We start from the raw sequence: 13,263 nt of genomic DNA on the forward strand, positions 1-13,263 counted from the left end.
AACAGAAGGAAATGCCAGTCTTGAATCAATCCCATGGGTACAGGAATACCTTTCTTTGCCCAGCAATCAGCAGGCAAATCTTTTTCCCTGTAATATTTTCAGGAGATAAACAAATATCTTAATTAAGTGGAAAATCAAGCCTAGAGGTAATCTTCTGTGTTTTCCTTAATTGGTGTGGTCTGGACGCCAGATAAATTAACAGAGCTGTACAGCTTTAAGGTGTATTAAAATCAAAAGCATCCTTTGTTTCATCAGCTTGTTTATTTATATTAATCCTTTCTCATGATAGAGATTCAGTGTATATCAAGGTAAAGTACAATATATTAGAAGACTGTTTCACGTAAAGGGAAATAATTGTTTTTGGTCAATTCAGTTCATAAGTTTTTTATTTAAACTGTACTAACTCAACATTGATTATTTGTATATCGTCTATATTATACAGATACACATTTTATATAGGGTGCTTCCATTACACTGACTTTGCAAAGCATTCTAGGCTTTCTAAAGAGAAAATCCTGCACTAGCTGCTTTCTTCTTTTCTCAATCTAGTTGAAAATCAATGTGAACCTTATGTGCCCAGCAAAGAGGTTAGGAATGGGTCACTCCTCTGACTGCTTTAGCTGCATTTGTAATTTCAATTTGTAATGGATATTTTTTTAACAACACAGGCTATTTACAATAAATGCAGTAAAGTCAACCTGGGGAAAAGCAGCCCCCCCAGGCTTCAGAGGTCCATTGACTGGCTGTAAGTGGTAAACATGGCTTATTCATATGCATTTTTTCAGATTTTTCTCATTTACTCCCTGGTTATCTCTTGCCTTGACTACTGCAACTCCCTCCTGCCCTTACCTTTACATAGGCTATCCCCCCTTCAGTCCATCAAGAATGCTGCTGCCAGACTCATTCACCATACCAGCCCCTGTCTGCCAGCCCCTCCATTGGCTTCCGCTCACCCAACGAATTAAATTCAAAATACTAACAACTTACAAATCAAGCCACAGCTCTGCCCCCATCTACATCACTAACCTAGTCTCAAAATATCAACCAAACAGTTCTCTTTGTTCCTCTTAAGACCTCCTGTTCTCTAGCTCCCTTGTCACCTCCTCCCATGCTCGCCTCCAGGACTTCTCCCAAGCTATGGAATGCCCTACCCCAATTTGTCCAACTATCTCCTACTCCTATCCACTTTTAGGGGATCCCTGAAAACCCTTCTCCTCAGAGGAGTTTATCCTGCCTCCACCTAACAACTGCATTTTCACTTTCTCTATGAGCTCATCCCCTACAGTTATTACCTTTTGTATCACTTGACCCTCCCTTTTAGATTGTAAGCTCTAACGAGAAGGTCCATTTGATTCCTCCTGTATTAAATTGTATTTTAACTGTACTGTCTTCCCTCATGTTGTAAAGGGCTGCCTAAACTGTTGGCGCTATATAAATCCTATATAATAATAATTGACTAAAAAGATATTCTTATACCTAGTACACACGATCAGAAAACCGGATGATTGTATGATAATCTGATCGTTAGTATACAGCTTCCGAGAGCCGATCACGACAGTTCATGCAAGATTTTCCGAAGGGACAAACACAAAAATTTTTCTTGTACAATACCAGAACGTACAAATTTGTTTAATTAGTATAGTATTGGGCTGAAAAAAAAACAGAAGACCGAGATCACACATGCTCCAAAACTAAAGAATACATTACAATACAATACATTACATCACTTCCGAAGTTGTATTCTGTTGTACAAGAATTTTCGTAACTTGAGTAACCTGTTCATTTTCAATATGGCACTAGCATGCAAAAATAAAAAAACAAAAACGGATGATCACTCCAATATTCTCATCGTGTGTATAAGACTTTACAATTTTTTTTTATTTTTGGTTTCTTAACATAATAAAGAAGATTCATGAAAAACATCATATACTCACTCTCAAATTAAAACTAGTATGATAAAGAGCTACAGATAGTATTTACTGGTTCCATGTAAGAGCCCTTTCAAGAGTAGAACCTTGACATACTTTTGTCTGTCAAGCATTGCAAACAAGTTCAGTAGTGGTGTCTCTGCAGATAACAAAGGGAATGTAGGAGGTGTGTTCTCTGTTTTTACATGGAGGGTTCCTATACAAATAAGGGATTTCCACATTTGTTGGATATCTCTCATACTTGTTTTTGTTTTCAGGATTGTCCAAGTCCATTGTGTTTCCACAGTTGCTGCCAGGTTTCCCTTTTCCATTGTGGCTTGTTACATTTATTTATGTAAGCTGTGTAGGCTATATATTGCACAGTCTGTTAAGCATCATAGACCAGAAAAATACAGACAAAAATAATGGTAGGAATCCTATATTACTTATTAGGTGATCCTAAAGGAGTCTTTTAGCTCTTGATTCTTGTTTTAATGCTAAGCTGAAAGAGAAATATGGGTTTTGAAATATTGTGCTGGCATAATGGGACCTGATGAAGTATAAGTCCAAGTTTGCTACTTGTATAAATGCTGGTGTTTTCAACAACTTTGACTGCTAAATGAGCCACAGGTTATCTGCATTTGTGTCTAATTTTTTTCCTAGAATAAAATCCCTTACATGCATAATAAAAGGTGTTTTTGTTCCATGTTTGACTCTAGCTGTAAACCACGTCTTTGTTTCAGTTTAATTCAGCAGCTAAGCAGCTTATAGAGTTGGACAAGCCATCAGGAGCAGTGGACTCTGGGGAAGGAACATCTGGAACAGCACATAGCAGCTCTTCCCAAAAGCACACAGATGCCAAGAAGAACACCAAAAAGCGTCACTCCTTCACCTCGCTCACCATGTCCAACAAGTCTTCACAGTCTGTGCAGAACCGCCATTCCATGGAGATCAGCCCCCCGGTGCTCATCAGCTCCAGCAATCCCACAGCTGCGGCCAGGATAACTGAGCTGTCTGGTCTGTCTTGTAGCGCACCTTCTCAGGTGAGAAAGATAGCCTCCAAAATGAATTCTGCCCTTTTGCAAAAATAATATTTCTGTAACTCTAACATAGAAAAATGAACCATGCACATCACTCTATACTCTAAATTATAAATTCCTTTAAATTCCAACCAATAATGTCCTGTATGTCAAAACAAATTGTAGTCCCCAATCTGTGAGAGAAAATGCCGGTGCTCGTGCTCAAATAAGTAATGAATAATAGTGCTCCATTTGACAGTGCTCGAGGCCCTGCATAGACCGACACTCACCCCACATAGACCGACACTCACCCTCTATGGATGACTATCTGTCGCTAGTAGGGTCTGAAGCGCTTGTGGGGCATTCCCCAATGACGTTTCTTCTGTTCTGTTATTTTCAGATACTTGGCAGTCTCAGAATGAGTAAATCCATTAAAGAAACAGGAAGGTGGATCCCATAACGTAAAACAATATAAACCTTTTTTTTTAGGCAAAGGTAAAAGACTTCACTCACATATAAAGTGTCTAGGAACCGGCACCCAGTGTATTTAGCTTTTATGTAAGTAGATGGAAGCTGCTATCTCCAGCGCTCATCGGACTCATTTCTTAGAGTCTCAGAAAGGGAGCACAGCTTCTTGAATTCTCTGAGGGGCCTATGGGTATGAGAGATGTCAAAATTTTTTTTACACAAGAGATCAGGTTCGTTTTAGTTAACCAGTCCCTTTGTGTGTACCATGGCACATTAGGAGTCACGGGAATGCCTGACTGATTGAGGGTGAATGAAAGAGTGTGCTACAGGCCATGAAGAACATATTGGTTGGAATTTAAAGGAATTTATTGGTCACACATTTTTTCTTTAACATGTAATAGAGTATAGAGTGATGTGTGTGGTTAATTTTTCTATTTCGGAGTTCAGTGTGGCACTTTAGAACACCTTATAGAACCGCTGCAGTCATTGGGCAATTTTTTTCTTTTTTTTTGGATTGTTTTTGGTTCTTTTCTAAATTTAGTGCACATCCTAAGCACAAATTATAGATTTCAACCTAGTCACAATATTTCTGTAACATTTGCTAAGCCTACTACTTCTGCTTACTAAATTAAATACCATTCTTGTCTTCTTGAATTTCATCATATTGGCACGCACACTACTTTCATTGCAAGTAAAAAAGAAATAAAACCTGCTAATAAGCATAATTAGTATTACCATGCCATTTCCGAATATCATGGCATCTTTAAAGCTAGCCATATAGACTAGTGTGTATAAAGGTAATATTTTAACAAAAACAAACATGTCATACTTGCCTGTTCTGTGCAATAGTTTTGGTCCTCCTTTGGTCCCCCGCCGGCTTTCTCTGCTCCTCCCCCCTGCTGAGTGCCCCCATAGCCAGCCGCTTGCTATGGGGGCAGTTATGCGTGGTCGCTGGGAATGCAATCACTGGCTGTGATTGACAACAGCAGTAGCCAGTGTCTCCTGCTGCAGTCTCTGAGCCAGTGAGGAGAGAGAGAGCTGGAAGCCACTGCTGTCATGCACACCGCTGGATCGAGATCAGACTGCACACTGAATGCATGTAGGTAAAAAACCTTCAGCCCATAGAACCACTTTAAATAAAAGCTGTCCATGATGCCTGTAGAAAAAGAATGCAATGGAGAAAATGAATGATTGACACAAGTAATTTCCAAATTAACATTACTTCTATCTAATCCTCTGTGCTACTTCAGGCTCATACTGTTATATCATTTAGTGGCTACTCTCAGATTTCTATAAAAGTACACATATTACTATATCTTACATTACAGTGCATCAGTGCTGATTCCTGGATTTGCACTCCATATGTGATCCTGGCACTGTACAGTTATAGGGTATTAAGTATAAAAACAGTTAAAATGTCTGTAGTATGTGGTAGGGTAGGCAGTTTAACTGTTACCTAATGATGGTGCATTCCCAAGAAATCTCAAGATTCCATCAACTTTAGTGCCTTTTGGCCCAGGAAGGTTGATTTTCAGCACAGAGGCTCCTGGTGCATACTTGTATTGAGGACTACCTGTGCTGGTTTCCTAATGCTGGATGCCGTTGTATCTTGCTCCCAAACGTCTGCATTTTGCAGTTAGTGTATAGTGATAGGTGCACCCTAAAAACATCTTTTGAGTGCACTTAAACTGCACTTTGCACCGTTTTCACTCGCATACACAGAAGCCTAAAAAAAACCTTAGTTAATTTTTTTAATTTGACATCTAGAGAAAAATATTTTATATTTATATAAATGAAGTGCAGGAGAAGATTACAGTATGTGAGTCATAGACTTTGTTATTAAGCAGGCTGTACATTACACTGAATTACCATTTAATGGGAATTTACTATCTCGCACTGAGCCTAAAATGAAAATCTGGAAAACAATGAGTCATTAGATGACAAATGGTCTGAAGTAAGGTTTTTACCTGATCACCTAACTGAAAATGTCACTAGTTGGCTTATTTTATTAGAATATTACCCCTGTGCCAAAAGGGAATTCTGAGAACCTGAAATGAATGTCCAAATTAACTTGATGTCACTGCTAAAAGTCATCGTCATTTGTTTACCACTCCATGATTTTCTCATGAAAAGAAAGCATAGGATTATCACATCAAGCAGTAAAATTAAAAGAGAGCCTTTTTTCCTAAGCATATTTGAAAGGAATTATATTTTTATGGGTGCTTGTCCCACAACATGGGCATTCCATTATGCTGATACAGTAAAACTAAGCTGGTTCAAGCTAATTGTCTAATTACATTTTTGTCAGTGTATGCTGATTAAATGCAGCAATAAAATGAAATGCAATAATTCAGTTGAAAGTAACTTTACAGAATATGAGGACTGAAAAGTGAAAAGTTTAAAGATTTTGGACTTGAACAAAAAACAGAGCTTATTCATAAATATATGCATAAAGTAAATCTTCAAAGTTATCATGCCTCTGCTTTAACTTTTACATAAATATAGAAATTAATTTCTTTTTTTTTTTCTTTAATTTGTTAGGTCCATATCAGTACTGCAGGGCTTATTGTGACCCCGCCCCCGAGCAGCCCTGTAATAAGTGGCCCTACATTTACATTTCCACCGGATGTCACCTATCAAGCTGCTTTAGGAGTAAGTAGCAGGCCTGATTTCTTTCTGCTTTAGCATAATTAGTGAATCTGGTGCTTTTATATTCTTTCCGGGGAAACGGTCTTAATGCTTAAACTGTATGGTAAATGATTACCACCACATTTTTCTATTGGTGATAATTGACTCAAAATTCTCTTGCTCTGGAATAAAACAGTAGCAAGTCTATTTCTTAATCACTTCACTGTAGAGTTCTCCTTTCAAATATGCTGTTTTTTCTTTTTTTGTACTGAAAGAAGTAACATACATCACTCGGAGTAGGTAACGATAACCCTTTTTTTCCTATCTGCACCAGAATAATAAGTTTAGTCTCTCTCTGATCTCAGAAATTTGCATTCCCAACTTTCCTCTGTTCTTTAAAAACCAGAAGCTTCTGTGGGAGGAAATCATAGTCTTCTAGGTCTAAAAGAGCTTGACAGGTTTTATGTCTTTCTGATCTTTGAGGAAAAAGCAGGCTTAAGATCTTTCTTCTCAGAAATAGGAGGTCTAACTTCATTTCTTTGTGATCTAAAGTAAATGCTAACCCTAAACGTCTTAGTGAGAAAGCACAAGGTCTCGCCTTTCACTGAGTAAGGAAATAGGAGGCTTGGCATCTTTTAACTTTGAAGTAAGTGCACTTAGTGAGCAAGTAGCTAGTAACTCTCTTTATGCTCTGAAATAAGTTTACTGCTGGATAAAATATTCTCCACAAAAATATTTTTTATATATATGTATTTGTGGACACTTTTTGATTTTGTTTAAACATTACCAGTAAAATTGATGATGTAACATACCTTTTTCTTAAAAAGTATATATTTCTGTTCCCACAAAGCACTATTCAAGTTCTTCCTACACTTGCCACTTTTATCCCTCTCCTCTTTTACAGCCCACTGTATTGATATGTTTTTCTTCAGTTTCTCTGAGGATTGCAGTGATTTATCAGTCTCTAGGACTGTGTCATGCTTCCTAATGACTTATCTGCTTGACTACCCTGTGTTGTGTCCTCCGAAATATCATGAAATATCCTTGGTGACCTTCCCAATCCTTGTTAATGAAAACACCCCAGCTGCTTCTCATACCCCTTACATAACCTTTTTTTTTTGGCCTAACACAATCAACACAAAGTTCTACTTATTACAATTGCAACTCCCTTGACCTAGTATTCTCCCACCTCTGCACTCTCTGCAACCTCTTCAGCACCCTTTTCCTCTCCAATCACAACCATATCATATTCTCTATTTTCTATCATAATCAACTTTTTTCTATCTTTCGCTCTCCTCACTACATACAAAATCAGGTCCCATACAACCTTGGAAAACAGACAACACCAGAGGTCTCCAAAGATGTTTTGCTTTTTAGTGGCTATGGTGTAAAATTAACCACTTCCTGTCTGGACACTTTTACACCCTTCCTGTCCAGGAATCTTTTTAGTGAAAAAAAAATTGCCAAATTAGTTTTAACCAAAAATTATAATTTTTAAACATTTTTTTTAACATTTTTATTTTATTTTTTTATATTTTTTTTTTTTTTTTTTTACATACTGTCACTCTAGCAGTACAGAGTCACCATGGTGACACTGTACTACTTGTGGGGGGTGATGAAGATTTTTTTTTTTTTTTTACAGTGATTGCTTTTACACCTATATAGGATGTAAAAGCAATAATTTCTCTTTCTCTCTGTCTGCATCCTTGCAGCCATTGAGAAATACTGAGTGAGCTGTGATTGGTCACAGCTTGTCACATGGTACAAGGCAGTTGTGAATAGCCTTGTACCATGTGACCTCTGTGATCATTCACAGATTTCACACGTAGTAAACAATGATGTCACAAGTGACATCTTGCTTACTACTTTGCATGTGATCACTGATTGGCCTATCAGTGATCACATGATCGGGACCTTGTACAGAGGTCCCGTCCGACGTTCAATGTTTCACTGTGTCCGGAGGACACAGCGGGCACCGGATCCATGGTAGCGCGCACAGCTAGAAATGGCGTGTGCCGTTTCTGAATGGCAACCCACCCCTGGAGTGCCACCGTCCTGCCGTTTATAAACAGCAGGCGGACGGCAAGTGGTTAAATCCTGTAAGACTTTACCCCATATAAATCTGCCCTCCAAAAATACTGTTGCTGCCTCCATGCTGCCAAAGAGACCTGTCTCAGCACTCTCATTAACACTGTCTCATCAATCCTCCTTAGTTCTTTCCTACCTCATTCAATGCTCAGGAGATCACCAATCATTTTAAAAATAAGATTGATGCAGTGCATGCTGAGCTCTCCACTGTCCAGATATCTCCACCACCTAACATACTATGTAAACCACCACATTCCGTGCTTTCCTACGTTGACCCAGTTACCACAGAGGAGACTTTATTACCTTTGTATGACCCCCACCTAAGCACCCTTGACCCCATGGTCCCTTACAACTGGAAAGATGAATTCCAGGAAGGGTTTGTTATACTATCCCCCTAACAAAATTACACAACCATCTCGGAGAAGGTATAACTTTCTCTGTGTAAAAATGTTTGGAGTCTGCAACAGTCACTAAGATGTAGAAACCATAAACATGCAGTACTTCTATCTGGCTTTTATTGAAATATAGGAAAAATTGCAATGATAATATTCCCACGCAGGAGATATAAGCAATAGGCACATTGTAGAACAGCATGAAAGACACAAGCAAGGTGTGCCAAACAGTGTAAACTATCAAACAATAACCCTCCGACCTAGGTCAGGGGTCATCACAAAGTACCAGCAAACACAAATGCTCCTGCGCTTGGGGATGGACTCGATGCAGGCTACAACCACATTAAGAATGTCCTGGAACATGCACACCTTGCTGCCCTCAATAGACTGGGGAAATCCAAATATACTGAATGAGGAAAGAACAAAGAGAGGGCGCACAGGCCTAGTGTATTACCATAAAAAATGTTTTATAAGAAATAAAGTAGGTGTTGTACTCACAAACGACAATAAAGTCAAGGCACATCATAAAAGAATAGCTGGGTCAACACCGCGCTGAGTAACAGTCCGCAATAGAGTGTGTAGACATCCAATAGGCTGACGCTTTTTGAGGACTTGCCTCTTCCTCAGAGCCCCTCAGAGTCCGAAGACCCTCAACCAAAATCCCACTAGGTGGTTTGATTTGGCAGTGAGGGCTGGGATCCAATACCAGCAGATGAGAACCTTATAAGCAGCCTCCAGTGTGACCATATTAAAAGAGCACTTTATTATACTGGACTAGGCTTTGATCCAATCCAATAGATCAATGGGGGACAGGTATTGCATTTAAGCACATAGGATGGAGAAGCTGGGGCGCTGCTGGCGTTGAAAGAGGTATATAGAAATAGTGCCAGGAGTTCCTGGGGAATGCAGGAAGGTATGTTCAAAAAGGCTGGGTTTTGTTTTGTTTTGTTTTTTTGTATAGGAAGGTACTTCTGTCTGGTTTCACCACCTTCTCTGCATATCACTGCAGACAGGCTTCAGTAAAAAAAAAAAAAAATAGAAATACTAAATATATTTACTCCCTGCTACTGTTTGGCAACCTTTCAGCCACAAAATTGTGCTGTCCATATAACAAGTGTTACCATCTGCAGGGCAAATACCACTTACAGAAATACTGGGGCTGTCAGAACTTACATAACCACTACAGTATCTTTTATTTCCCAGAGGAGCAGCCGTGATTCCGCAGACATCAAGGTATTCTCACTGTCAAATTTGCATGAGTTGCCTATGTACATATTAAGAGTAAATTTCAGCAGGTTCAAAACATTTTCAGTGCACTACATTTGCACAAGTTTGTGTTTTTGGCAGAATCCAAAGTTTTTTAATACAACACTGCGTACAAACATGAGTATTTGCCATGATGCAGTTTCTTTAATCCTGAATTTTCACCTTAAAGGGTAAGTGCACATATAGTACCTTTAGTGCAGTGGTCTCCTAACTGAGGCCCGTGGGTCGAATGTGGCCCTTTGCATGCCTCTATCTGGCCCTCGGGGTATTTTTCCTCCCCCTGACACCAACAAGGAGGCACCATTTCTTACAGTGGTACCAAGAGTGGGGAACCATTCCTCTCACTGACACCAGCAATGCAGCATTTTTCCTTCCACTGATAAATAATTAGGCACTATTCCCACAATTAATACCAATGATGGGCATATTCTTCCCACTGTCACCAATGATAGGGCGCTATTCATCCCAGTGATACCAATGATGGGGCACTATTCCTCCAACAAATACCAATTAAGCAGCACTATTTCTTTCACTGATACCAGTGATGGGGCATGATTCCTCCAACTATAACCAATGATGGGGCATTATTTATCACACGAATACCAATGATGGGGCACTATTCCTCCAACTAATCCCAATGACACTATTCCTCCTTTCACTGACTACAAGCACTATGTCTTCTTGTCTTCTTTTTTTTTACTCCCACTTTCGCTGGGACATTTTTTTACTCCCACTGGCCACTCCGGCCCCCCTAAAGTCTGAAGGACAGTAAGCTGGTCCTTTCTTTAGAAAGTTTGGAGACCCCTGCTCTAGTGGTTTCCTATGCCCTTCCCCAGCACTTCTGTCAGGGCACATACTTACCCATCCTTGCTAATCTTCAATGTTTAGCCTGCCCAATGCTGTATAGGCTCAAAATGCACTTACACAGCAAGCTCAGGCCAAGTGGGATGATTTTGGTGGAGAAGCTGTTGCGGGCCAAACACGAAGGTCTCAGCAAAATGGGAATAATGAGGTATAAGCCCTGGCAGAACTGAGCCCACTACGGGTAAGTGCAATAAAGCTGCAATTTATCTTTAGAATAAGTTTACATATGTGGTTGAATACACATTCAGATCGCTTTGCAGAGGGGTTTGACAGGTAGGTGAGGAGGATATATGAGGAGTCCATCACACCTCTCCGTTTTATTGCACAAACATTACCACTGAAATCAATGAACTCCTAATGACATAACAATACCTGTCAACTTACGTTTGTTGACTCACATTTTTAAGTGATACTAAAGTTTTTTTTCTGTGTTTAAAATAAAAAAGATGTTATAATGATATTGCAGAGCAGTCCCTTACCTCCTTTTTCTAAGAAGGCACCCGTGTTCACACATGCTCCTGAGTCAGGCTCTGCATCCATAGACACACACAGCACCTTTAAGGCACACCTCCACTCCTTCCCCACAGAAATTTGACTCCTACTGCTCTCAGCATCTCCTGTGAGAGCAGAAAGGGAGAGGAGCGGTTCTGCAGCCAGGGAGTGGTAAGAGGAGCCAGATAAGTGTTCAGGGAGGGTGGTGGAAGAACAGTTAGTAGGGTGTTTTTATTTTAATGCAGGGAATGCATTAAGTTTCTAAACCTTTTTGGCTTTAGAACCACTTTCATGTTTTTTTAATTGATTTTGATGGAAATCACATTTGCCTTAAAAGAGAGAGGTGTGAAGGCAGTGTTAGTTCTGCATGTGTTTTATGTTTTTAGCATTTGCTTTGGGAAGTATCCAGTTACTGCTGCTAATATTCATAGCACTAAAAATGTAACAGTAAAAGTCATCAATGAGTCATAAGGAAGTGATTTGCTAGAAGTGCATTTGGGAGATGGCAGAAAATGAATAACCAGAGAACTTACATGCAATTATTGTATTACATAGACAGCAACTGTCAAAGCTAGCTAGAAAGGTCATTGAAGAGATCACAGGGCTAAGTGGTACTAAGCCGAAAGGTAACTTGGATTTAAAAATGTGGGTAGATCTGTAAAATACAGTGTGTTATATGGACTGAGCAATTGGTTTCCTTTATATTCCTTGTTTTATTTGCCTTTATGACAACTAGGTGCGTTGATATATGTCACGATGACTATATATTCCATTATATTTTACTTTTATCACATGTCCTTTTTATGTTGCATTTACAAATGAATTTGTGCAATTATCTGGTATTTTTTAAACCATGAGGTTTATTATTGAACATGGGTAATAAGCTCATACTCTACACCGTGCAGATAAGCTGTTCTGATATCCCTGGTTGCCTGCTTATTCCAGGTCAATGGAAAAACAAACTGACAGCTCAGGAGGAGCCACTGTACTATCTGATGTTAGTACTGCGATCTCCCCTGCTGTGCTATTGTTTTCTGACAGAGGGGACGACCACCCCGCCAGAACACTCTGATCAGCCCCTTCGACAGAAGCGGGCTGAACGGCTTCTGTCCAACCAGCTGCTCTACAGGTAGTTTCTATTGAACCGACCAATGCCGTCCAACATCCGGCTCGTGTGTAATAGGCTTAGGACAAAAAAAAAATTCATTGCAACAGCCAGGCAATAGTATTTTCAGAAAGAGGTCAATATTGGCAGCTTATCTATATCTTCATTTATAGCTGTGCTCCAAGTGCAATACATAGAAGGGAGCGGTTTTAACTGACAAAGGATTTGCATGTTTTCTCTGATCAGTCCACATCTTTGTCAACACAGCCAGGTAAATGATACCACTTTCTCTACTACATTTAAGAAATCCACTGCTGACCGCTCCTTGCCTACATCATGTTGAATGTAGGTGGAAGTGATCATCCCTCTGATCACTCTGCTATCTCATCCTGTCAGCTTTCAGCACGAGTATACAATTTATCTGATTAGGCTTTCTACGTTGCATGCTGATTTGCACCCCAGTCTGAGTGCTGCTGTACAGGGGATTACAAAGCTGAAATGAAGTCAAATTCAGGTACTTACACTAGTTGCAATTAAAAAAAATATATGTACACAAAAATATATGTCTACACTACCTTTAAGTGCCAGTCTTGTGAGGATGGCTGCCGGCAGCATTCTGCTGCCAGCAATCTTGGCTCCTCCTGTAATGGACCCCAGACACCCACGACTGGGTATCCCTGTCAAGAAGCTGCTTCTCAGGCTCTGGAACATGAGACCAGGTAGACTAATTTATTTGAACAGAGGTACAAGATATATACACTCAGGGGACAATCTCCCCTCCCTGCATAATGACACAGGGTGGGGCAATCTACAGGTATTCAAACTTCACACCAGCAGACAGTCCCATCAGGAGGGAGGGCTGCTGGGAACATCCCTCCACTAAGCTAATACACATAAACACATACATCCCATAATAGTTTGATCCCAAGCCAGAAAAACAATAGAACAATGGGATGCAGCCACATAACATTAAACAATAAACAACCCCCACCCCACCTATCTCCTAAACATGTCTACACAGTCTGAGACAAAGC

General features: G+C 39.8%; 1 protein-coding gene across 2 annotated transcripts in view; it reads left to right on the top strand.

The window, feature by feature from the left end:
* Window positions 1-13,263, top strand: part of SH3RF1 (SH3 domain containing ring finger 1) — a 235,877-nt gene that overhangs the window by 189,505 nt on the left and 33,109 nt on the right. The window contains exons 5-6 of one of the 2 annotated variants that reach the window (XM_089658593.1): window positions 2,651-2,950; window positions 5,936-6,046. In XM_089658593.1, coding sequence (XP_089514719.1) covers window positions 2,651-2,950; window positions 5,936-6,046 — 411 coding nt within the window. The remainder of the gene's footprint in view (window positions 1-2,650; window positions 2,951-5,935; window positions 6,047-13,263) is intronic. The other variant, XM_089658594.1, reaches the window with a different exon arrangement.

Source organism: Staurois parvus, unplaced genomic scaffold (genome assembly GCF_062004578.1).
Source record: "Staurois parvus isolate SC_StPar_1 unplaced genomic scaffold, SC_StPar_1.0 ptg001083l, whole genome shotgun sequence".
NCBI lineage: Eukaryota > Metazoa > Chordata > Amphibia > Anura > Ranidae > Staurois > Staurois parvus.